The 26,539-nt window shown below is 36.2% G+C and overlaps 2 protein-coding genes across 7 annotated transcripts; both read right to left on the bottom strand.

The window, feature by feature from the left end:
- Positions 1 to 1,226: 1,226 nt before the first annotated feature.
- On the bottom strand, positions 1,227 to 3,923 carry LOC105050640 (ribosomal RNA small subunit methyltransferase). The gene is made up of 2 exons (XM_010930732.4): positions 3,544 to 3,923; positions 1,227 to 2,147 (listed from the first exon to the last, which is right to left on the bottom strand). Exons 1-2 carry the CDS (start codon positions 3,835 to 3,837, stop codon positions 1,389 to 1,391), a joined length of 1,053 nt encoding a protein of 350 aa, XP_010929034.2. The 5' UTR covers positions 3,838 to 3,923; the 3' UTR covers positions 1,227 to 1,388.
- Positions 3,924 to 8,168: 4,245 nt separating this feature from the next.
- LOC105050641 (GBF-interacting protein 1-like) lies at positions 8,169 to 25,176 on the bottom strand. Of its 6 annotated transcripts, none has more exons than XM_073242887.1 (10): positions 24,767 to 25,176; positions 23,336 to 23,379; positions 22,030 to 22,129; positions 21,286 to 21,415; positions 18,922 to 19,490; positions 12,085 to 12,475; positions 11,208 to 11,517; positions 10,683 to 10,847; positions 9,672 to 10,175; positions 8,169 to 9,028 (listed from the first exon to the last, which is right to left on the bottom strand). In XM_073242887.1, the coding sequence occupies exons 1-10, from the start codon at positions 24,924 to 24,926 to the stop codon at positions 8,726 to 8,728; spliced, it is 2,676 nt and encodes an 891-aa protein (XP_073098988.1). In that variant the 5' UTR covers positions 24,927 to 25,176; the 3' UTR covers positions 8,169 to 8,725. The 6 variants fall into 6 exon arrangements, with proteins under 6 accessions (XP_073098988.1, XP_073098985.1, XP_073098987.1 ...); XM_073242884.1 differs by having other exon boundaries at positions 18,922 to 19,520; positions 24,767 to 25,175; XM_073242886.1 differs by having other exon boundaries at positions 11,208 to 11,514; positions 18,922 to 19,520; positions 24,767 to 25,174.
- Between the last annotated feature and the right edge of the window lie 1,363 nt (positions 25,177 to 26,539).

Raw genomic sequence — 26,539 nt, 5'->3', positions numbered from 1 at the left:
CTACTGTGGGTGCTACTCCCGGGAGCTCATTGTCACGAATCGATATTTTTGTGTGTCCCTTTAAGTTCCTGCAGGATACTAACTATTGTGGAGGTGCTATGAAGGCATTGCTGGGTTCAACTTTCCTTTCTCTATTTGCAACTACTTTGTGGGAGTAGTACCAAAAACTTCTCCTGCTACCTGATTCATTCAGATTGTTGCTATTCTATACACTGTTCTGGGTCTTCATGGGCTGGTTGTTCCATGCTTATTTTACTAATGAAATCTTTGGTTTTAAGCAAATGGGAAGGTCAATATATGCTCAAGTTTGCTCTTGGTAATCCGGAAGATGTTTGTTTTGGCACCCTGCTTCAGTGTTTTGGGCCATCTTACCATTTATACTTCAGACTTTTACTTCAGTCACAAAGTTTGGCTGGGTTACTCGAATAAGGCTGCACCTCATCTCATTATACCAAGTTTTGGCTATGAGCGTGTTTGCGACAACTTGGTTGGTACATGTCGGCTATGGCACCTGGACTTCTGTTTGGGATTGGATATACTCACAATACTTTAACATCATGATACTGGTATGTTTCAAGAATACATATTATGTCTCAGGTTCAGTTCCCTATCATCTCTACTTCAGAAGGCAGTTATTTTGGCTACCGCATCACTTTATTCTATTGAAATGGTCAAGGCTCTCAAAGGATTGCAGCTACCTGTTCTTCAATGCACTACGCAATTTTTAACACAGAGGGAGCGGCACCTGCTATTACAACCTATATTTGTTTTGGGTGGATTTTTACCGTTTATATTCTTACACATGAATTTTTGGTCACTTTGTTTCCATATCTTTTTGTGCTATAAAGTTTCATGTACCAGCTTTTCATTAACACCACTGTCTATATCATCTCTTGTCACCTGTTGTTACTTCATCTGTGAGCCTGCGTTTTGTTACATGTTTTGCAGGCTTTTCAGGATTATTGTACTTGCAACAGTTCTTATATTGAATGAATTACTTTATACCCAAAAAAAAAAAAAAAAACGAATCCATAAATTTCTCAAGGGGAGTAAACTTTCTACACGAACATGAGCCAGACATTTGAAAATTTTGCATGGCGTACAACTATAGTGCAGATAAAAACAGACGACGGACAATTTTAGCCCTTTTTGTTGGCCAATCATCCTGTGCATGCACTTACAACAAGTAATAAAATTTGCTACGCTTATATTGTAGGAAAGCTATATTTCACAGGTGAAAGTATTAAGCAGCTCTTTTCATAACTAAATTAAGGGTATATGAAAATTTCAAACATCTTAGCATCACTCAACTCCAAAAAGAAAAAGAAAAGAAAAAATCATCGAGCAAGAGATAAGAAAACGTTGCCAAAATTGGTCTTGGAAATCAATCAAGAAAAATGTATGCCGGCCTTGTTAAACAGAGAGAGCAGGTATAAAAAATCCACTTGTGTGAGCTTGGAAGCCCTCTTCTCCAGAAAATCCCCTTGCCTCAACACCTCCAACACTTTTTCCTTGAAATCAGCCCCCTCACCTCCTCCACCCACCATATCCACATCCTCTATCTCCATTTCGTCATCATCTTTCCCATAATTATCTTCCATGTTTATGTCTTCAACCATATCAGCCAAGACTGCTACATCATTCGGAGCTACCTTATCATCCTCCATTTGCTCTTTCTGAGAGAGTTGCAAAGCTTGTAAGGTCTTATAGTTCTTTTCTAGCAATGAGAGCACACTCTTTTGTCTAAAGATTGAGCTCAGTGTCTTGTTTTTCCGGTTAAAACAAAGGCGCACCAGTCCATCCCACTCCTTGAAGTTAACAGGTGGAAGGGGTTTCCTTGGCTCAATTCGCACCACAGAGGAATCGACCTTCGGTGGGGGCCTAAAATTGTTCCGTCCCACTTTGAGGAGATGAGAGACACGAGCAAGGAGCTGAGTGTTCACCGAAAGCCGACAGTACAGGCTATCGCCAGGCTTGGCGACCAGCCTCATTGCGAATTCACGCTGGAACATGATGACAGCACATCTGAAGAGTGGACGGTGTGACAACAGCTTGAAGGTGAGAGGGGATGATATCTGATAGGGGATGTTTGCCACACAGATATCAAAGTAGGGTAGGTCATACTTGAGCACATCTCCTTGGATGACCTGCATCCAAAAAAAAAACTGTAAGCATTCATTTTCCAAATAACATGATATTAGTAATTGGACTATTGTTTCTTTAATGGATTGGATCAGAATAGAATAAACCACTCAATGTATGAGAATCTGACTAGCTCACCATGGAACCTTTACCAATGTTTGCTTTGACTTATAAATATCAAACAAAACCACTCTTTCTTGAGGGAAAAAAAATAGAGCCCATTCAACTTATCAAATTTCAACTATCCTTAAAAACATTATTTAAGTTGCATCAACCATGAAGAGTAAATTCACAATGTTTCACTTTAAAATATATATATATATCTCACCAAGCTTACATTCAAGGGTGCAAACAGCTACAAAAATTTAAGTACAACAGAAAAAATGCATAGTTCGTTCAATTTAAAAAACAAACAAGAAGATATCTTATTGTAACATGACCAAATATTGACCTTTCGACCAGAACATGTTAACAAGGAGAAACTTAAAACTTCAGCTGATCAAGTCAAACTCCACGTAAAACCAAGATATTGTATCGAGAAAAATTGGCATTTATCCTAAAAACAATTCATGGCTATGCGAGCTCTGTTTCTTCTTTTTTCCCCAGGACCCCAACGCCAAAGAAAAAGGAAAATCCTACTCGTTGATTGCGAATCTGATTTGAAACTTATTGTTTCTTATATTTCTTTTCGTCTTCTTTCGACCAAACTCTTGGACTAGATACAATCAACAGAAACCATAACCATGACTACTACAAGTTTCGACCAGATACAGCACATACTACTGTAAATTTTTGGATTTCCAAAATAAAAATATTCATCTAATCCAAAAAGAGAGAAAAATAATAATTTTTATTACAAAGAACTATAAAGAAAAGAAGAAGCAATATCAGGAGGTCCAACATTCGATACAATAACTGGAGAGCATATTAACGAGTCAAAGGTGCATTTTTTACCCAACACCATGCAAACTGCCATAGACTTTTTGGTTCCAGAGGAAAAAAATCATATTATTGAAGAAAACTCAAAAGAAAATAATAATCTGTTTAAGAAAAAGAACCAGAAACATTCGAGGAATCCCTATCCAGTGGTCTTGAACTAGATATAATCGACAGAAACTATAGAAACCATAATAACCATGACCCAAGGTGCACCCTTTAATTCGATACAGCACTAATAAGCACATAATTTAGGTTCGCAGAGAAAATAAAATCATAGAATTACAGAAAAAGTTGAAGGAGACCATAAACATGACGCAAAGGTGCAACCTTTAACCACATACCGTGAAAATAATGGAGAATCTGGGGTTTTCAACGAAAAATGAACGTATAATCATAGCGAGAAAAGGGAATTGGAACTAAAAGCATGAGAGGAAACCACAAATAAATGGAGAAATCAATCACCTTGAGGCGACTGGAGTGTGGGGTGCCCTGGAAGCGACGGTTGAGCTCGAGGACCATGCGGTGGTCGAGCTCGATGGCGACGACGGACTTGGCGACCTCGAGGAGCTTCTTTGTGAGGTTTCCGGTACCGGGACCGATCTCGAGGACGACGTCGGTGGGCTTGATGCCGGACTTCTGGACGATGGTCTCCACCAGCATGGGGTTCTTGAGGATGTGCTGGCCCTTGGACTTCTCGAAGGGGATGCCTCCTCCCATGGGCTGATGCCTCTTCTTCTGGATCTTCCCTCCCGCCATGGCCGCACCTCTCCTCTCCCCGTATCCGCGCTTGCGGGATGATCCTTTTATGAGGGTTAGGGTTTTGCCCTAACGAAAGGCGGACTTCTCGTAAAAACCTTGGACCGGCGATAGGGGTTTTATAGGGGTTCGCATTTTGGTTGGGTTGGTCGAACTCCCACCCGAGTTAAGCAGTAGATTGGGCCGGGTGCGGTTTGCCTACCGCTTTGCTGGGTTGGCTCGCAGATTGGCTTGGGTCAGAGGCTCAAAATAATAATAATAATAAATAGATAAAAACTGTTTTGCTACGTAAGTCTATTCACATTGATAGGGTTATCGATTCATATTTAAATATAGAATTTTTTTTTTTTTTACATGTGAAATGTATGTGAGATGAAGTATCAATGATAATTGTAATTCTCACATGATTATAGATATATTCGGTTGTTAAAGAGAAGGGTCCACTCTTCGTATGGATATAAGTATTAATGATATTAATATTAATATATTTGATAATCATTAAAGTTTATTACTTAACGTATTATATATTAATGGCGTAGGTATTGATGTGCTCAGTTATAATTAAATTTTATTATTTAATTGTAATAAATTTTAACTATTAAAATTTTTTAATTATTATAATTGTTACATTGTCATATTATATTTCAAAAATAGTTGGAAAAAAAAAAAAAAAACAAACCTTACTTCCTATATTATATGAGGCTGATGTTAATGACACAAGTAATGATGGAAGTTTCTGAATTGAGGCTCAATTTTTATAAGATTCTTCATTCCGTGTTGATATTGGTGATAATGATAGGAGTTTTCTCTAAAATCATTAAAGTTCATTACTTATATGCAATAGAAATTTGATTATTAAAATTTTTTATTTATTATAATTTATTATATTACTATATTATTTTTTGAAAAATAGTTTGAAAAAGAATAAAACTATATCCTGCGTGCAAGTTATATGTTAGTTAAGTCTGATAATGCATGACAATTATGGATTTTTTTAAATAAATATATAATTAATAATAAATTTAATAACAGACCCCTCTAAGCTTCATTAATTATATTTAGACCTAAATTTAATTTTTCCACATGATAAGCGTATAATGATTTTATGGTCATCATATGAAACATGCTAACAAAATTGATGATAGGCCGCACTCTATTTCAATTGATTCTAATAATGCTAGATTTATTTTTTTAATATAATGACAATAAAATCTATCTAGCGGTCAATGTATGAAACATAGGAAATAAATTTAATAGCCTCGATATCTACATATTTTTATCTAATACTTATAACTTTAAAAATATAAAGGGATTGCTTTTCTTTCTTTACAAATTTAGATTCAAATCACCATATTTGTAAGGGGTACCAAGAGTGTCATATGGCAAGCCCTTAAGTAGAAACTCAAAAAATCTTATAGCATTTTAACCATAGGGGTTTGTATTGGAACATCATCTTCTATCCAAGACCTAGAGATTAGGGAGCAAGCAATGGAACCTTTTTTCTGCATTATCAAATTACTAAGAATTTTGTCTTCAATTTTGCTAGGATACACTGTGGCACCCTAACCAATATAATCATGAGATCAATAAAATACTAATTTAGGTGTAGATTTTTGAGTTTTTTTTTTTTTTACACAATTCTCATTGGGATTGAAACCAGAATTTATATGATTTTTAAATTTAAGAGCCTATGAATGCTTGAGGATCGATCAAGCAACTTTAGATAATTTCTACTCAACAACCTACATGTGGAAGTTATAGAAGCATTCAACTTAGGCTGACTTAAGGACTTCTGATTAATTTCCTCCCAACATTCATTGTGTAAAGATTACAAGAAATCTCTATATGGATTTGGAAGATAACCTATAAGTAATTAAAGATTCAAATGAAAGCTTAATGATAACTTCCACTTTAATGGCCCTTTTATGGAAATATAACTTTTAGCCCGTATAGTTTAAGGTTCCACTATGGACATAATATCAAAGTTCTCCTCCATGCTATCACATAGCGATCCATCTTTGAGGCAGCTGGCTCGGCGATTATTATGCTTCTTCCAAGATAGCTGTGCTGCCGAGAGCCTCTTTTCGTCCTCTTCATCGTGTTATATATCACTTCTCCGCCTTATAGTTCTGGGGTACCTCTCTATTTCCATCCTCTTCTTCCACTTTAACTGCTGTAAGGTGCGTATCCCCACCCCTTGGTACAATGAAGGTTAACTTTGATGGATCACTTCAGAATCAAAGGTCTGCTACAGCTTTTGTCATTGGAGACTCATTTGGATTAATTCCTTTTGAAAGCGGCAGCTATTCGGTTGCATCCTACTTCAGTGCTTTTTGCTGAGCTCAATGGAGCTTGGGCTGGGTTGCTAGCTATTGTCCACATTCTCAAGCAGGACCAAATTCTACTAGAAGGAGACTATGCTGTTGTTATATCTTGGATCAGCTCATCCTCTTCTTCAAAGTGGCATGGCCACCCTATTTTGCAGGACATCTTACAATGCCAAAGATCCCTTAAAGTTTTTGCTGCCTCTCATACTTTTAGAGAGGCACATTCGGTGGCTGATTGGATTACTTGCTAAGCATACGTGGGATAATGATGAGTCTATTGATCCTCTGAGTCCTCTCCATGTTGAGCTTTATGCGCTTCTTCGTGCTGATGCTGCTAGCACTAACTATGTTCGCTTATGATGCCTATTTTTCCTTTTAACTTTGATGCAGGTCTTTTGCAGCGGCTGTTCTTTCCCTGGCTTCTCTCGGTCGAAGCTTACCTTCTCACTTCCATATAATCTCACGAGGCCTTTCTGTGTGGGTTCTCTTCAGCAGTAGTTTCCTTTCAAATGCTCCTCTGCAATGTATCATCTTATAGGTTGCCATGGTTCATTATCTCCACGCGGTTTATGCCTGTATTGTCTCAGTAATACTACATACAAGGAGCTATACTTTGTCTCGCTTTATCCCTGCTGCCCTCCAGTTTTGCATTCTATTATTAAAGGTAATATGCACTTGCCAACCTTCCGGTTGTCATGTATGCCTGCTCTGTATCTTTATCTCGAGTGGGGCAGTAATCAGGCACAAAGTGGTCATATTCTCTCTGAAGTCATATAGCCATTGTGTGTTCCACAGACTTTATGGGACAAGTTCTGATTTGGATCTTTTTTCATAGTTGCCTCACTTCACTGTTTTTTCTTCTATGCTTCTTCAATGAAGCTATGATGCTGCTTATTCTGGGAAGCACTTCCTAGCGTTATGCTCACATAGTACTTCATGCAGTCTTCCACATAAGTAAACTCCATTACAGGGCATTTCTAATCTGTCAATACAGTAGCTGTTGTTCTCTGCGGTTTGGATGGTTTTCTTTTGGCTCATGTAGTTGTGAGGTTTTCTTGGGTTTCTCTACTAGCGAACTCCACTCTTTTGAGTAGTATGTTTTCGCTACGTGCTGTCTGGAATGCTGCTTTGCTCCTATTCTGCCATCTATTCAAGGCAAATTCTATTCAGGCTTTCACTCTTTCTCGGCTTCCTAGATCTTCGTTTATGGTTATTGTATTATCCTTTCAGTTTGGTCAACATCACAGGTTCATGTTGCTGTTTTTGGATGGCATCTCTGTTGATCGGTCTCTACTACAGGCCTTTATCCTTATTTCTACTTCGGCTCTATGTTCAGCCCACTGCAAAATATATTCATTTGTCTTCTGTGTACATGAGCTGGGTGGGGCTGTTTACCTCATTCAGTTTTTGTTGGTTCTGTTTTACTTTGGATCTGTATGCGTGCGTTTGTTTCCTTTAATGATGTATATTACACAGTGTAATCTTGCTTTCTAGGAAATATATTTCCCCTCTTCTTTACCAAAAAGAAAAAACTCATAACACCACTTGATATGCCGAGCATTTAGTTCGTAGAGATTAAAATTCTCAGTTAAACGCTTGATCCTCCGAGTCCTACGATGTCCAAATTGCTACTATTAATAGACCTCCTGTCAAGAAGGTGCATCTTGTACTGAAATCTTATACAGATGATATAACTCATGTTCATTTCAAGTTCCTGAAATCAATAACTACTGATCATTGGAATTCCATTTTACTCACTCGTTAGTTGAGAATATTTTTTGTATTGGATTTGCGTGGGTATTATTCCATTTACCGGAATGATATTCACACGGATATGAAAACAAGTAAACTTCTTAAGACATGTAATTATTTTCCTTTGTATTCCATATGAAAAAATTCCAAACACCTATTTTCACTTCCATTGGTGTGCCAACCAGCAAAAGTATGATTTTCATGGGCTTGCAAATCTATTAAAGCAATAGTTATTTTAATTGCAAGTCCAAGGAAAAAGAAAGGAATGTGCTGCTGCTTCTATTACACCACATACAACAGTTGTGATACATCCTTGATACTATCAAAATCCACTTTACAGGTAAGGCAGTGGAAAGAATGAAACCCCACTAACTTTTAAAATTTTACCTTCCCAAAGTTACTATAACCTCATCTAAAGGGATACAAAAGAAAAGAAAATCACGCCTTTCACCACCGACAGTAATTTAAAAAGATCAAGAGAGAAAGGGCAAAAGATAAAGAACGAGCAGCAGACACGGCAAAGAAAAGGAACCTGACCAGATCTCTCAACCTAAAAATGGTCAGTATCAGTCACAGGTGAAGCTCCACTATTAATCTCAAATTCTCAAAGCAACTTGGAATCTTGAACCCTTCCCTCCAGTTTGGCCATCCTTTAGATATATCCTCCACTATTCACACTCTTTGATCAGGCTGCTCTGCGCCAAAAATGTTCTGCCTGAGACCAATAGTAGCCTCCAAATTTCACAGGATTGAAAAATGTCTTTTGCTTCTTAAGAGGCTACCATCTACATGGATTCCCTTTCCTGTCTTCAATAATTATTAGTCCAATTTACCTGTGCTCGTTGTGACTGTTGATAAACACCAGAAGGTGGGCCTACCATCTCAACAGCACCAGCCACAGTCTGAGACTGCTGGAGTAGCGGATGAACAGCAGCTGCAGCGACGGTTGGGGTGGGATGGTAAATTCCACTGAGGCCACCATGGCTGGCTTGTGTAGGTGCCAATGCCATGTGCTGCCCCTGTGGAGGAAGGGTGTAGAATGAACCAGCCTGAAGACTGGCAATGTCCCGCCCGGTAGCTGCAGGAATCCAGACAGCTGAACCTTCGCTCTGCTAGACAGCAAAGACTTAGATATAAGTAAAAGATATAGAAATTTATAAATCTAGGATGATAACACATTAGGAAATAGAAATCAGAGTTGCAACCGAATATGCTTCTCATATGTAAGTGAGAGACACATAAACAACCTAAAAAGTTTGACATCCAAACAACATTTACATAACAAATTAGTCCTGCTTATGGTGCTCGTTGTGAACAATGCAAGGATTAAAATCCAGGTACCGGTGCCTGTCCCAGTCTGATCCTGTGTGGGTACAATACCGAGACAGCCTGGATGGACTAAGATGAACTGGAACAACCATTAACAAAGAGAATGAAGAGGAAATTTCTTTTTTTTTTTTTTTTTAAAAAAATCACAGACACAACCATCCCGGTGCGTTTCAGATGGCACCAACCACAGGACAGTCCGGACACACCAGTGCATGTGTGAACAGGTGTCCCAGTGGCATCCCTGAAACTGTTTTCTTCTCTGAGCAGTATCATACCAGTGGGACATGCCAGGGTACACATGAATCCCTGGTTGACATATTTTTAAAGATTCTGTTCATCTAAATAGCAGCTAAAACATGGTGTTTTTGCATCAAACGAGTGAAAAAAATACCATACATCAACTTTGAGCAAAAGGAATAAAGATACCTGCTGCCCAGGCATATAGACGTTATTTTCCTTGAACTGAGATGCCGTGAGATCCTCATTGCCAGTTGAGTTGCCATTGCTCACAGTAGGATTAGGAGTGTAGGCAGCTGGACTCGAGCTATATGTTCCATAGCCAATTGGCATCCCAACAAGGGTTGAATTACCAGTGTTGGTCCCAGGCTTGTATTGAGAAATAGAGTATTTAACAGGGGTGGCAGCTGCAGTGGCTCCGGGAGGTGGATATAAGCTGCCTGTTGGAGGTTGCTGAGGGAATGCAGTGTTGCTTAGAAAATGGTGAAGGGCAGGTGGTGGAACATAGAATGGGGAGAAATATTGACTATATGGAACATAGTTGGGGGTATAATGTGACATATGCACACCAGCAGGCTGCCGGAAAACAGGAACATGTTGCTGGGGAACAGCAACACAACTCTGCATAACCCCAGCAGCTTGAGCAGAAAGAGAAGTAGACCCAACTGTTGATAAGATCACAGAATTCCCACTCTGAAATCACAATATGTAATAAATATTCCAGTCAGAAGGCAGATACAAAGCATATAAAACAAGAAATTCTATCCAGAAGGTAAACAGAAGACAGTCAATAGGTTGCTGGTAAGGAATTAAAAAACATCAGACATAAAAGAAAGGTAGCATCTCCAAATAAAACAAAATACCATCAATTTCTTCCAGATTCAAAAGTCTAAAAGTTGGCCCCTTCATTCAGGTTTAATTTCAAAGCAAGTTTAAAGGCGTGAATTGAGTGCCATAGGTAGAAAACAAAATTTCACTTGAAAACTTAAACAACAATCTAACAGTAAATATTGCGATATAGGCTAAAAAAATTAGCAGCACCCAAGGAAACATATATTTGAAATCACAAAAGGTGAAGAGTCCTAAAATCAGCCCCAAATAGATGGGTAAAACATTCTAGTTATGATTAAATGTGAAAGAAGAACATTTTAATTATTCCATTAATGGAGCAGTAAAACAAAGCAAGTGCTTGATGTGAACCTCTTGAGGAGCCTGGCCAGTCTGAGCAGGTAGGACCGCAATATTACCATTATACTTAGCAGTGGCACCAGGTGCAAGAAAAGGAGAGAAGCGACCCTCAGCATCAGCAGTAGGTCGATATAACTGGGTGTAGTAGCTTGAGGATGGATCAAAAGGCTGCTGGACCTACACAAAAGAATATCAGTTTTTCATATTCCTAAAATAAACCATAAATAAGATATAATTGGAATACCCATCCTGATTCCTATCTGACCTATTACAGTTAGCAGAGCTAACAATAATGAATGGAACATCTTGAACAGCATAAATAATGAATGGAACAGCTTGAATACAAAACATCGTTTGCAGACACATCCTATGGTCACTACCCAAGGTTAGTTTACAGAAGCAACCATGCTGCGGAAGAATAAACATAAGACTACCAGAACACAGATTGTTAAACATAAAATACAGAATTTGCTCGATCTACAATCCAATAGGCAATTTTCAATGTAAACCATAAAGGTCCTCAAGTTAAACACTTACCACAAAGCTTGGGAGGCAAGGGGTATCACGTGCCTGAGTCTCAGAGCTTTCAAAGGGTCCTAATTGGCTACCAAGCATTTGCGGCACCAACCCAAATGCTGAATAACTAGGGGCAGTATGCACAACTGAGTACTGAGGACCTTCTGAAGACAAAGCAGCTTCTTGTTTGGATTGAACATATTCTGGCACTGGAGGGACACTGGAGGAAACGTCAACTACCCTAGTTGAAAAGTTTTCCGGTATCTGGGTAGATGACTCAGGGCAATCTGGATAGTCCACTTCTTGAGCATCTGGGGATGCATCATGACTGCTGCACTCAAAGAGGGGGGAAAAATAAGAAAACCTAACATGAAATAAAAAGGAACTTATTTGTCATGAAAACGAAAAGGCAAAAATAAGTGATTGTAGAGTATCTTGATGCCAAAACAGTGTACATCAACAAAAGATCATAATTGGTGGATTTAGGAGAATATCAGCTCTGCCATCTAAAAGAGAGAGAGAGTAGCTTTGTATCGGATTTAAAAACTGATCAATATAGATCAAACTTGACTGTATAGAAACATCTTAGAATATTTTGACTATGATACATACGAAGCATCAAAGCTAACGACACCACACCACAGAGATAGAAAAGGTCAAGATCAACAGACTGTACATCATAGTGAGTTTTGTCACAGTCATGCCATATATGATTTTTAAAGATAAGCAACACCAGCATGCAGTATTAAATAACAAATAGAAGAAGCAAACAGATAACTAAAACATTTCCGGAAGCATCAGCCTGTAAAATTTTATAAATATGCAAGTATAGATGTGTACAAGTAGAACTGCGTTAATGTAAAAAACAATGAAAAATGTAAAAATTGATGCATCTGACCTTGAAGAAGGATCCTCAACATTTTCCTCAATCTCTTGAGATGACTCAGATGGTGGCGTAGTGCTCTTGTCACTTGCAGCGCCGTTAGCAGAACCAATGCTTAGGTTAAAACTGGAATCAAAGCTTCCAAAACTCAACCCATGCCTTTCAGACTCTGGGACCTGAAGATGGTTTGGAATGATGACATGCTGTCTGTCCGATAACTGCAGCTCATCTAGCCTTTTTTCCAGCTTTAAAGTAGTGTTTTCCGATGCCACTGTACCTGGCACCGGCAATGACTCAGAAACAGCTTCCACCATAGTTGATACATCAGAAATAACGGGTGTTCCAGATGCTTGAGCAGGATTTGTGTGCATTGATTTTGGTTTCCACTCTTTATTAGCAACAACTGCTGAATGAAAAACAAGCATTATCCATATAATCTTTGAATAACCATCAAACTGGGCAAATTATAACGATGAAGGCTTAAACATCTAAATTGCACATTAATTGCATGCAAAAACTATCAATCAACAAAGTGATCTCATATCATACATACTAGAAAAATAATGGAAGCATATGCCAAAATCCAATACATAGTTGCACTCGCTGAATGCTGAATCTTTCCTGGAATTGTTGTGTAAAATTATAAAAATTTGCTAATCCACCAACAGAGCTCTCAACTTGAAGATGTGCACTTTTTTTTGATGAACAACTTGAAGTTGTGCTGTTTAGCAGAGTTTTACGTCCTGCAAGAAGAGGGAAGTACCAGCCTTCCTGTCCCATTCTTGTGAGAAAATGAGACTAAGACAGGGTTGACTCCAAAACACGTACATACAGGGAGAGAAGAAGAAAGCAGAAAGAAGGATGAAAGGTAAAAGCTGTGAGGAAAGAAGAAGAAAAAAAATGAAAGAAAGAAGGAATGGAGAAGAAAAAGAAAGGAAAGATAGAAGAAAAAGGAAAGAAAAAGAAGAAGAAGAAAAAGGAAAAAAGAAAGAAGGAAAGACAAGGATTAGAAAAAGAAAGAAAAGAAGGAAAGAAAAGAAAGAAAGAAAGAACGGAAAGAAAAAGGGAGAGACACAACGGATATCTATTGGGATGAATGACCGAGACAATTGACGGGATGAGACAAAACAGTGGGACATCCCATTCCATAGAGATACCAGGACATCTCTGTCCTACAAGATTTAAAACCTTGCTCTTTAGTGACCCATTTTGATAGGGAAAAGGCTTTGAAACAATCACTACAATAAGATGAAATCCACATATTCTGATTAAAAGATAATACATAATGTAAAATACTTAGACAAACTATTCTAGGTGTCATAAAGCATTAGACATGTCCACATTGACCAAGTCAATGGGCATGAACAATTTGCCAAGGATCAAGACCTTTAAAAATCCCACTATTCAATCTGTTTGTTGCAAGGCGGTCAAGGTTTGTGCTATTTGAGTTAATGGTTGATTTCAAGTTTCAACTGACATACTTTTTAAATTCTTATAAGGCTCACGATCGCAAAGTTTAATCTGATTTGTGTGACTCCAGTTATAAAATGATACAAGCCCAATTAATTCTTGCTATGATGTTTTGCTCTTGATGGAAAAAGGAAATGACACACGTTTGGCTACCCTTATTATTAGAAGAGTGGATATTGCCTTTACCAGCTAATAAATCCCCAACCAACCCAACAATAACCAAGCTAGCAAAGATATTTAGCTGGAATATCAGGTTCAAGTATTGGTGTCTTGAGCCAAGTATCAAGGATTAAAGTATCATGTATCATAGCCCTACCATATCACTAAAGCCGATATCAAGTGCGCAAAGGCATAGGAAAAATACACTATATTGTAAAAAGATATGCAATTGGTACACTGAGATGCGCCATAAATTTATTTTGTAACTAGGCCAATTTGTAATTTCCAAAGAAACAAGAACATAGTGCTACTGAATGATATGATACCATATACATCAATATGGTCAATATTACAAGCATCAAATGTCAAGAATATGAGCTCTGCCTTGAGCCCTCCCATTTCCAAAGTCATAATATTTGATCTATTTAAACAGGCTATGCCTTCAAAAGGAAAATATCCATTACCAGAGAATGATTGTGCTAGGCATGCAAAAGATAGATGCAAAAGAGACCTGACTTGAAATATGACTAATTCTATAAATGTGCAAAAATACCTCATGAAGAAGCATAAATTAGTGTATAATGGGAAGTTATTTAGGTTCTCTAATTGGATGTTTTTAGATTATCATTATTTACGTACACGTTTTCTTGACAAGTGTAGCAACCTAAATTGATAAGTTGTGGTTGGGGGTGAAAAGCCACTCAAACACAAATCTAGCTGGTTCTCCTTGAAATGTGTTGAGGCATGACATTGGACAAGATATCTAGGGTAAAGCACTATTTTGGTGCGAGCCACAAGAGCAGTACCAAATCGAGGCAAACTCTTATACTAGATATGACCCCACGACACATCTAGGGTAAAGCACTATTTCGAGCTTCACACCTATTTTGAAATGCCACCTTGCCCTCCCTCCTCTTCTTTCCCTTCCCCTATCTCCTTTCTCGCATCTCACGGAGGACCACGAAACCCAGATACCTCAACAAACCACCACCGGCTTCCCCTTTCCTTTCCTCTCCTCTCTCTCTTCCTCTCTTTCCTTCTCCTCGCTCCGTTTTTGCCGACGTTCCAAATCAAATGCCCGAACCACACCGATTAGCCGCCGGTATGATTCGGGGTGGTTCGGTAAACCATGGATGCATCTATCGACCATTTGATCTTAAATACAAGGCAAGAAAGCATACTTCTAATCACTCCGTAATCCTCCAATCCAAATCTTGGTTTTCCTGACCAACACAATCCATTTTCCTATGTCCATCAAAAGGATAGGACAACCATGCAGGTACACCAATCTCAATGACCTAGAACCTAACCTGCATTCCTCATCACTAGATCTAATCATTACACTCCTTCCGTTTCTTTGAAAAACCACCCATCCCCTTCATCCCGTCAACTTGAGCATCACTTTGACTTGCAACAGCTGATGCACTATCTACATCATCGAGTCAAGTTGTTTAGACAAAAGTCATCTGCCTAAACCAGCGAACAAGCACAGGTCAAGGAACTCCAACTTCGTGGTAGGACAAAGTACACATCAAGCCCTTCTTTGCTATTGACAATAGACCCAACCAAACCCAACCCTTTTTTCTTTTTTTGGTAGAAACCTAACCCAACCCATTGACACCCCCCTTCAAAAGCATCTCCAATTCCACCACTGTAGAAAACATAAGCTTACATGCACACATATGAATTTTCCTTCATTTGCTCTCTTTTTTATATATCAAAAAAGGAACCCCTCTAGTTATCCAAAGATGAGTTCGTATCAAATAAGTAAATAACAGGGTTCATAGATTATTTTTTTTTTCCTGGTCCTCAAGGCTAACAAAGCACTTTAACTAGAAAATCATGTGGTTCAAATATTACTTGGAAAAATCAATCGCACAACATTATCATGGACTAAAAATTTTAGAAGCACAGACAACAGCAACATCAAAGCCATTAAGTGTTGAAATCTATAGAAGGAAAGAAGAAGAAGGATGACAGTTATCTAATGTTAATTACATCCAAGATACCGTTCAGATGAAATCTTTAAGCAGATAAAAGCATTAAAAGATAAACTATGATAGGTATTCATCTCTAAGCACCAGTCACAAAGGCCACAGTTATAGTTGATAAACTTGACAACCAATCTCTGCTTAACAAAAGCAAATGACGCACAAAGAGCAATTTTCTGTGCATTGAGCCCTCAATATATTAATTTTGATCATGTTAGAAGTCTTTATGTATAAGGTCCTATATGAGGTTTTTTGTTTCCAAGAGTTTCTGAAGGTTTACATTTTAATCACCAAATTTTTAAAACAATTTGAATCTTAGGACTCGTTTGGTTCGCAAGAAGAACTTTTCTTCCAAGAAAATAACTTCCTACGAAGTTACTTTTCAGAAAATTATTTTCTGGGAATAGAATTTTAGCATGTTTAGTTGACCATGAAAAAAGATTTATTGCAGAATGATTATGTTTGGCTGAGCATCCATTTTTCTAGAAAAACTGTGTAGAATACCCGTTATATCCTTAATAGATATAAACCATACCTTTTTGCTTTTAAACTTTATATAAATAATAATATTATATTTATATTAATATAAATATAATATTAATATATTATTATATCATATTAGATCATAATAATTATTGTATTAATATAACACTAATATAAATTAATATTATATTAATATAATATTAATATTTTAATATAATAAATATATTAATATAGATATAAATACAATATTAAATATAATATTATGTTAATATAAATATTAATATATTAATATAAATACTATATTAATATTAATAAAGCTATTATATTAGTATAAATATTAACATAATATTAATATTATATTAAGTATTTCATTTTAACCATCCACTGATATTTTACAAAATCTTAGTCGTGGATCTTAAAAAAATCTTTTTTGAAAGAAAAAAGTACGATCAATTTTCATCCCATAAGAAATTCCGAAACCCACCTCCCTCATGAGTTTCTACTTCCCATGAAATGTGAAAATGTCTTTCTATGGAAAAAAAAAATTTCATTCTCTTTCCTCTTAAATCTCCAACCAAATAAGAGACCATCTCTCCACTTCCAGGAATTACCTCTTCCCTCTCTACTTTCCGTGAACCAAACAAGTCCTTAGTGAACCAAAAAATGGAACTCATTAGTAGATTTCAACATTATCCAAAAAATACATTATTTAAGGCAATTCAATCACATATGACATTGTAGATGTTGTTCATTCTAGAACATATGGCAAAAAAAAAAATAAGAAACTACAATTCCTTTTGCTTCTAGGAAGAGGCTCTTCTGCTATCCTGCATCACAGACAACGAAATATATATTTACTCTCAAAATCTTGGCCCTTTGATGGCAAATCAGTCTTCTACCCAAAATGAATTTGCCTATGAAATAGGAAACAATTAATAAATTGAGATTGGATGTTGGGTTATTTGCCAATCATAAAATTTTCTTGATTTATGCTGGGCTGAATATTAACACAGTGTTGACTGTGTATAGATGGAATAGCAATTGTTGGTTTCTTTTGTAACATACAAGCTTGCCTGGTTCCTCTTAAATAAATATATATGGGTGCTCCATCTATACGTGCAATCTAGTCCATGTAAGAACAGATAAGTTTTTTAAATTTATTTCATCGAAAAACCAATTAAGTAGAGCAAGATTTATTGGTAAGTACTTGAAGTCTCAGACTGGTTCATTTGTATATTGAAGAGATCTGTTGGATGATGGATCTTGGAGCAATGTTCCACTTCTCTACATGGAACTCTGTACTTCATATGGCCTTTCTTAGAATACATGACTAACTAGGTTAATTCTATGATAATTGCTTTGGCAATAGTCTAATCTTTTTCTTGATGCTACTATTCTTTCATTATCTCCTTGTCAAAAACATGATATTGATACAAGTAGTTGTAATAGCACCAATGATGATGCTTATGCTTGCATCTTTGTTAAACAAAAAATAGGCCATTGCCTTGTGGTATTAATAGAGTTACTGACCTCTTACATTTGACAGGGTTCTAAATTTGGGTCATTGGCTATACTAGAGATTTTTGTGATTTTGCATTCAGATTTTCCTATTTAATATCATTTTCCTTTTCAATAACCTTAAACAGTTAAAAAACTACTCTAACTCACCATACAAAAATGACAATATGTGTTGAATCCTCTAAAACTAGTTCAGATAACATAGAGAACTCAATATCTAAATATAACCTTGCAGCTGTTATTTCACAACGTAAAAAATTCCAAGATAAGGCATCCATACAATGAGTAGTGTAAGGGATGCTGTTAGTCAGATGCAGTTAGTTTGTAATTCAGAATGTTTAATAATTTTATGAAAGATGCATTTATTTAAAAAAATAAACCTGCAGCTATCATGCTCCGAAATTTGTATCTGTAAGCAGATCTAATATCCTGACAAGCACAAAATTACCTGAGCAGCAATAATTCTTTTCTGGCAATACAGGCCATCAAATTTTACTTACAGGAAGTCATGCATTATATATTTTGAATAACATTGACTGTTTGGACCAGAAGCAGCAAACTTGACCTACCAGACAAATGCACCACCTTTAGGTGTGATAAGATTCTAAGTGCCCACAAAAAAACAGAAAATAATGAGAAGTAATGGGTTAAATTAATTACAAAAATACATAAATAAGAAGTACTGCATCCAATCAGCTAGACACTGATGTGCAATTGTTGTATTTGAAAATATAGCATGCACGGATGCACCCTGCTCACCTATATTTAAATAAACTAATTATAAGTAATTCAATATAAAAATCAAAGAATATAAATTTTCAACAACTGGATCTAACTTGATTCCTTGAATAATTATATAATATTAGATATTAAATGTTTATATGCCCTAAAATCTGGAATTAGGAAACAATCAAAGTTTAGCTCCAAAATAGGCTTGGCAAGTTCATAAATAATATGTTGCTAGTATTGTCCAGAGCCAAGAAGATGCCAGCCCCAACATATTGGACTACAATGACAACAGACAGCAGTTAGTAGAAAGATTAGAAGAATTGAGCTCGTTATTAACATGTTAGCGTAACAAACAAACATAGGGTATATGCATGAAGTGAAGGCCCATGGTTCCAAGACAGTATGATAAAAAATCACATAATAAACTGAAAATAGTGGATGTTAATATACACAAGGGCAAAGACACAGCAGCACAAACGTGTTAGGACCATGGATATAATACCTTTCTGTGGATCACTTAGTTGTTGTGATCTGTTGCTGTAAGTAGAAGAAGGTCTGCTGCCTGGAGGGCCAGAGAGAGATGAAGATACAGCATGTGATGTATCTGAGAATTGGTTCACTCGAGGTCCTTGTGATCTCATTTGCACCCTGCCATGTACTGAAGAACGACTAATTGCAGAAGGACCTTTTCCTCCAACAGATGACAACTCGGGTCCAGATATATCACGAGATGCAGCCTTGTTTGTCGTTTCCACAACAGTCCGTTGACTTCCAACCACACGTTTGATGGTATCCACTTCACCTGGGTTACAGGGATCAAGAGATGGCAATAGCACAGCATCTGATGATGAGGCATATACCCCAGATATAGATGCTGCCTTGGATGGCACAGATTGACTTGAACCTGGTACAAATTGTCCAGATGCAGAACTGGTTTTTACATCATCGGAGATCCATGAGGTTTGGGTCTTATTAGTTCCAGTAGCAGAACTTTCTTCCTTTGGAGCAATCTGACTAACACCAGATCCTTGCAACGAACATTCCTGAGATGAAATAGGGTGATCCACATTGCTGGGACCATTGGCCAGGCCAGGTATAGAGCTGAAAAGTGTTTAGTATGAAATATATATATATATATGTACAGTGATGCCTACATATATAATATGCAGAAAACACAAGCAACTTTTTCGCATTTAACTCAATCAGGAAAAATAAAAACAACAAATAAACTCAACAATTATGTCTTAAAAAACAAAGAAAGTAAAGAAGCCAATCAAAAAAAGATGATATCATGGTATTTAAGGCAGCAAAGCACTAAAATTATAACCAATGGAAAAAGAACCTATATCTACCGTGTGTTTTGCATATGTGCACTCCAAAGAAATAAATATCGTCATGAATTATAACCAATTACGATTACTACTAAAATTCATTAGGAACACTAATATCATGGTAATTAAGTCGGTGAATCACTAAAATTATAAACAGTGGAAAAAGCTTATACGTACAATGTATTTTGCATATGCACAATCCAGCGGAATAATCATCAGTGCAATTTGTCCCTAATCCCAAGCATAAAGTAGGACTCACATCCTAACCATTTTTGAATAGGTGATGACGTCCTTGCCAACCCATCCAGATAGATATCAGAACTAAACACAAACTAGTACTCACACATGCCAAGCACATACCATTCAAAAAAATAGGAGAGAGAAGAAACAACAAAGAGGTGTTTCAGGACTCTACAGATCCCTCTCTCTAATAATGTCTGCTCTCTATATCTCATTGAGACTAAGCAGGTCCTGCAGGTTATTAAATCCAAATGCTGGTGCTAATTCTTCAGAGGTCTCTCTTTAATGCTTTCCCTTCAGAAGTGGGAAACTTAAAATGTAATTATACTGGCTTCACTGAGTTATAGTCCTGCTTCACCGTGTCCCAAATCTAGCCATTCTTTTTACAATTATAGTATACATATAATATAGAGGATCTATAGCAATTCTTCTCAATGAAAGGGAAAATTAAAGTATGTGAAACAAGCATGGTCTACATGTATTGACAAATAATTAACCAATAAAAGTAACATGAAGCAGTCAGACATTGTCCTGATGAAAAAAGGCCTTAACTTTGTGTTGAAGAACTTTAACAAAAGATGCACAACCTAACAAAAACTCAAATTAAAGATATGATAGGATTCAAAAATATCTGCATTTGTCATACATAAGCAGTAGGATCCCAAAGCAATGTAGGATTCAAAAGCAACTTGCAGATAGTTGACTACTTAACATGATACTTGTTGGACGGTTATTACTCTGTTCTGATGATTAAGAACTACAGAAGGTGTACAGCAAGATAAGAATTGGGACAAATTTACATCAGTTTATGGAAGTTTTGATTTGTAATACATGATAACACTCTACTTGTTGCTTAACCATATTAATTATAATAAGATACATATACTTCAATTTATAAACAAAAAAGAAAAAAAAATCAAAAGAGAGTAAGGAAGTCAATGCATGCTACTCTAGAACAAGGATATATGACCAATTAATATTGTTGCATCACCTATTAGAACATCATAGAACTTTACAAGGACATCAGAATTGTATAAGCAGCTCACTTGGTGATAGTCTCATGGTCAATCAAAAACAATACAAACAGCTAAAAGCAATACATATCTGCAATACTGGTAAATGGTGGTGTTCTACAGCACGTGTAATTTATCATGCATAAATGAAGTGCATCAAAAGGCTTGACATTAATTACATCAACACAAACCAAAATCAACAAATCACAGTCCAGTATTAGAATTATAGTTTGTTATAGGGATAAAGTATGTGCCAAACTAACAACAAACCAAATTAGATACCTTGATATGGAGATTGAGGATTTGTTCTCAGTGTCCTGATCAACAGATGAAAAAGATTTATTGGCTCCCTCTGTGCCTTGATTTACTCCATTCTCATTTCCAGAAGTAACATTCCTTCCCCCAACAATATCTACAAAGGATGTAAGCAATATGTATGATAATATCCAACTGCGAAAATGATAAAGTAGCAATCTTGCACGTAAAATTATTTAACATATGTTCTTTATAATGCATAATATACCTAAGGAAACACAATAATGCATGTGCTATGTCATGACAAATCGCAGAGACACTAAATAAGATTTGTAAAAATTACAATGCAAGATAGAAAATGTAAGATAAATAAACAGCATGACATAGTTGACACAATCAGAATAGAATTACCAAAAGAAAAAAAAAATGAAGGGAACATGATGCATAGTGCGAGAATGGAGCTTTCATAGATGATGAACAGAGATTTTCAGATCTCATAAATATGTTCAGGTTACTCCCAGTCTCAGATCATTCATCTGAACAAGAATCAGAAGCAACCGTGAATATCTTAAAAGGTAGCAATTAAAACTTCCAAATAAACACCCATTTAATGACCCTACACTGTACATCATGATAAGCATAACAAGCAAATTGAAAGTAAAATGAGTAAATTCAACAAGACGCGACCTATAAGAGCAATGGAGTGTCAACAAGAGCTATCTGCATGTCCACGTGAACCTCGAGCTTCATATTATAGAAGCGAGCACATACCATTAGACGCATGACGTGAAGAATAGTTTCCCCGACCACTCCTACCTCCTCGCCCCTGCACTCCTGGCCTCCACCTAGAATCAGCAGGCTCTCTAATGTTCTGCAAAAAATCATAAAGCAAAATATTTTAAATACGGTGCAAGCAATTAATATGTCATACTAGTTTGTAATTGGATACATTAAAACACCTGAGGCATGAGTACTAAGAATTCTGACCAAATTAACCAAATGAAATGATAAGCAAAGTGTTGAAAATCAAACAAGTTTATTTGAAAAGAGTTGTAAAATGAACCCAATATATATATATATGAATACTTAACAGATGAGGTCTGAAAATCATGGCAATGAAATAAATATAATTGCTCAACCTATCCTTCAGAAAATTGTGAAACACAAGAAATATGTACATTTTTGCATACTTAACGCTATAAATTCAGGATCATTTAATAAAAAGCTGATAACTGAGAATCATTTAGTAAAATTTAATAAAAAGCTGATAACTGAGAATCATTTAGTAAAAAGCTAATGTTTCTGCATACTCAATACTGCTTTAGGATCATTCTATTACAGATTCTTTACAAAAATATCCATGTTATCTATTGAGAAATCCTAAATGCAAGACACAATATCCATTTTCCTCTTGATAGGAGACCTCAACTTACAAATCCTAGAATTTCAAACCAATATCTAGATCACATCAAAATTTGACATTCGAGTAGTTCATCATTGAATATCAGTGCCATTGAGAAGAACAATTCACAAATCAAGGTAATGAAAGAAAGCAGCAATAGCACAAATAGGAGGCAAGTTCATATTTAAAGGACCAGATAATTAGTAAAATTGAAGAACTGCCCTAAGTATATTTTTTATGTTGAAAAAGAAACGAGTTGATATGGGATATCAGTTTGCAGGTTGTGTCTTATTTCATGATCTGGACTGATTTTATTTATTGGACGCTATTGATGCATGCAGACATTTGAAGGAGAATTTGACATGAAAGAGTTACCTGCATATTGCCATGTTATAGGAACAAATATATTTGTACTATTTTAATAGACAATGCAGCACATGTATGAACAGTACAGAAAAATGTCATTCGTATTTATAGAAATATCCTGCTAAATGAAATGGCATCGACCTTGTAATCTTATTCTGTAAATTTAGAATGGATTTTAATTGCTTTAGACAAAACTGATAAAAACAGAAACTGAAAACTTCTACCATGACAATTCACTTACTCAGCAGCCCCTAATAGGAATGACAAGAAATTACAGAATTAAATGCAAGCAAAATGACAATGATATACCTCTTTTTTCTTATCGCGCTTCCTTTTTACCTCGTGAAATGTATCTGAAAAAGCAATACAATCGTTACAACCTGATTATACCAAATTTTTAGTAGCGTACAGGCACAGACACACACAGAGATATGCAAAAAAATATGTACATATAACTATGTGTATAGAGTGACGCAGAGAGAGCAGAGACACACACAGAGATATGCAAAAAAATAAAATAAAATAAAATAAATACGCACCTATAACCATATGTGTAGAGTGACACAGATAAAGCATGATGAGGGGGGAGGGAATAAAACACATGATTACACACACATGCACACACAATACTAAATAGTCCCTTATACACACAGAGAGATATGCACAAAATAAGTACATATAAATATGTGTGCAGAGTGACACAGAGAAAGCGGGGTGAGAGGGAGGGAATAAAACACATGATTACCCACGCATGCACACACAATACTGAAAAGGTTCCTTATAGAGAAAATCAACTGACAGCATTCAGAGGATTAAAAGCTACGGTAAAATTGTGCAAAACAAATTAAGAACGGAAGAGAAGGTGCCTGGCGAAAGAGGTTCCTATCCATTACCACTTAGCTAACTTCATCTATTCCCATATGACGTTTTCATGACCTGAGTTGAATGACAAATCTCAAAGAGCTGAATCCCTATTTGATAATCTAAAATATAATACATTTGACATGACAGTACTTTGTTCATCAACCAGTTGCAGACAGCAGAAACACAACCTCAGGGTAGTCCAAGCACCCCCCAAATCCACAATTCAGCGAAGTAGGCCAGCATCTTCAACCAATTCAAATCTATCACGAAGTTGGTCATGGTATATAAAACAGATCAAAGACATGAAGCCTACTGCATATATGTGACAAAGCCCCACTGGTAACACATTCTATGGCATGAGAGTTAACAGATCTGCCACTCAAAACAGCTTACGGCAAACAACTCTAGACTGTCACTGATGTTAACAAGACTGACTCTTGAAGATAAAAATGGATGATAAACTAAACATGGGGTATCCAACTAAGACTACCCAATAACCCAACTCCGACTTCCCCAGAAAAAAAAAAGTATCGCTTTTCCACCCAGACCACTAAGATCAGCCACAATCCTGTCAATACGTCAACCTATCAAGATAAGCCGATAAATTGCACGCAATAAAATCGTCAAATCTCCTTCTGAAAACCCGAAAATAAACGATAAAAACGTAAGAAGAGAGAGAGAAGGTACTACAACCCAAAAAGCCAACAGGATTCGCCTCCACTCATGCAACGATTGGCATCGCCTATCAAAGCAAAGATGCCCGCATCGAAACCGAACACGAAAAACCGAAGATTCAAGCAAAGAAAAATAAGAACAGAGACCGAACAACCCTAGATAGAGGAGTTTGAGGCTGGGGAAGCGGAAGAAGATGGGGACCTTGGAGGAGGAGCCTCTGGGCGGTCTCGTTCGGATCCATGGAGCACTCTTTAAGCATTGCGTACACCTCCTCGTCGCTATGGTTGCCGGCGATCTCCTTGATGTTATGGATCGTCTTCCGGACGTTGGAGGGGATCGAAACCCTAAAGCCGCCGCTCATCTTGGGAGGCGGAGAGAGGGAGAGAGGACGGCGAGGGAGAGGAGAAGAGGAAGTCTTTAGGGAATCGGGAGGATAAAAAAGGAGACAGTTTTGGGGGTTTTCTTTGGGCGAGAGGAGGTGAGAGAGCAAAGGGAGGACTTGACACAAAAACACCTCACTGTTCTCTTCTTCCCTGGGAACCACAAAGCGTGTTCCGTGGCATTGTAGGAGAAGGAGAGGAGGGATTGTTTAGGTTTTTCCTTTTTATTTGCTGGAGACGCACAATGTAAAATACACTAATGGCCTCGTCCACCCGCCACCCACAGCTTTTTCTAGGTATTCTAGAGACAATTCACTTACCTTAAAAAAAAAAAAAATTAAAGGGCCCACTAAAACACTAATAATAATAATAATAATAATAAATGATATGTATTAAAAAGTGAATGACAAATTATTAAAAATAACTTGTGATAAAAAATAACCATGTTAAGGTAACAGCTTGAAAGGAATTTCTATGATATGCTTATGACTGTACATGTTTAGACTAAATTGGTTGGTGGTGTTGCGGAATAAAAAATTGAGATTTTTTGATGAAAAAATATTTTAGGCCAAAATCAATCTCTAAAAGGCATAGTTTAAAATAGTAAAATATTATTATTACTAGATATTTTTATTTTTGATATTAAAATTATTTATCATGAAAACTAAGAGCTAATATGGCATTGTTGTTTTTCTTATTATTTATTTTTTAAATATAACGACAGTAATTGAGGTAAAAAATTTTGGTGCTATTATTTTTAATTTTTATTTTTATAAAAAATTAATATTTTTTAGAAAAATGAGAATGAGAATTTTTTATTTTCATAACTTTCAAAAAAAATAAAATACATAATTTTACTATAATTACTAACACCGTCTCTATATTATGATTATCATTGCTATTTGTGGTTATCTTGCCACTACTTTCATCACTTCCATTATTATTGTCATTGTCTCTAATACCATCACCGTTATCATCTTAGTGGTTATTCTCTCAACCATCACCATCTTCACAATTTTCTTCAATAGCATCACCGTCATTACCATCGTTGCCGCCGCCATCATTACCGTCTCTATTATCTCTATCATCTACACTATCATCATCATGTTGATATTTTAAAAATAATCTAACTATACTAAGCATATTTATTAAAAATAAAAACTTAACTTTTTATTTTTTATAAATAAAAAATAAAAATTGATGCCAAACAAAATTTAAAATTATTTTTTTCTCAAAGAATATATAGCAAAATTCATTGTATATAAAGAATTAAGTTACATCAAAAAAACTTACATGCATGAGTATATTTAGAAAAAATCATTACATGATGTCGTCCAACAAAATTATGTAGCTTGTTTGGTAGAATAAAATATATGGTTGCAAATTTTTTAACTTAGATACGTTTCTACTTATTTTGCATATTTTTTTGATAAGATTTATTTTGCATATTAATTCATGCTTGTTTGAATGGTTTTGCACATATCTTTTGCTTTATTTATCTTGTTTCACTCATTAAATTTTACTTCGATAGATGGTATGTAATCTTAAAGAAAAACAAATATACTTGCACCTTATTGGCTAATATAACATCCAA

The sequence above is a fragment of the Elaeis guineensis genome, chromosome 8 (genome assembly GCF_000442705.2).
Source record: "Elaeis guineensis isolate ETL-2024a chromosome 8, EG11, whole genome shotgun sequence".
NCBI lineage: Eukaryota > Viridiplantae > Streptophyta > Magnoliopsida > Arecales > Arecaceae > Elaeis > Elaeis guineensis.
This window is presented reverse-complemented; position numbering and strand designations above follow the sequence as displayed.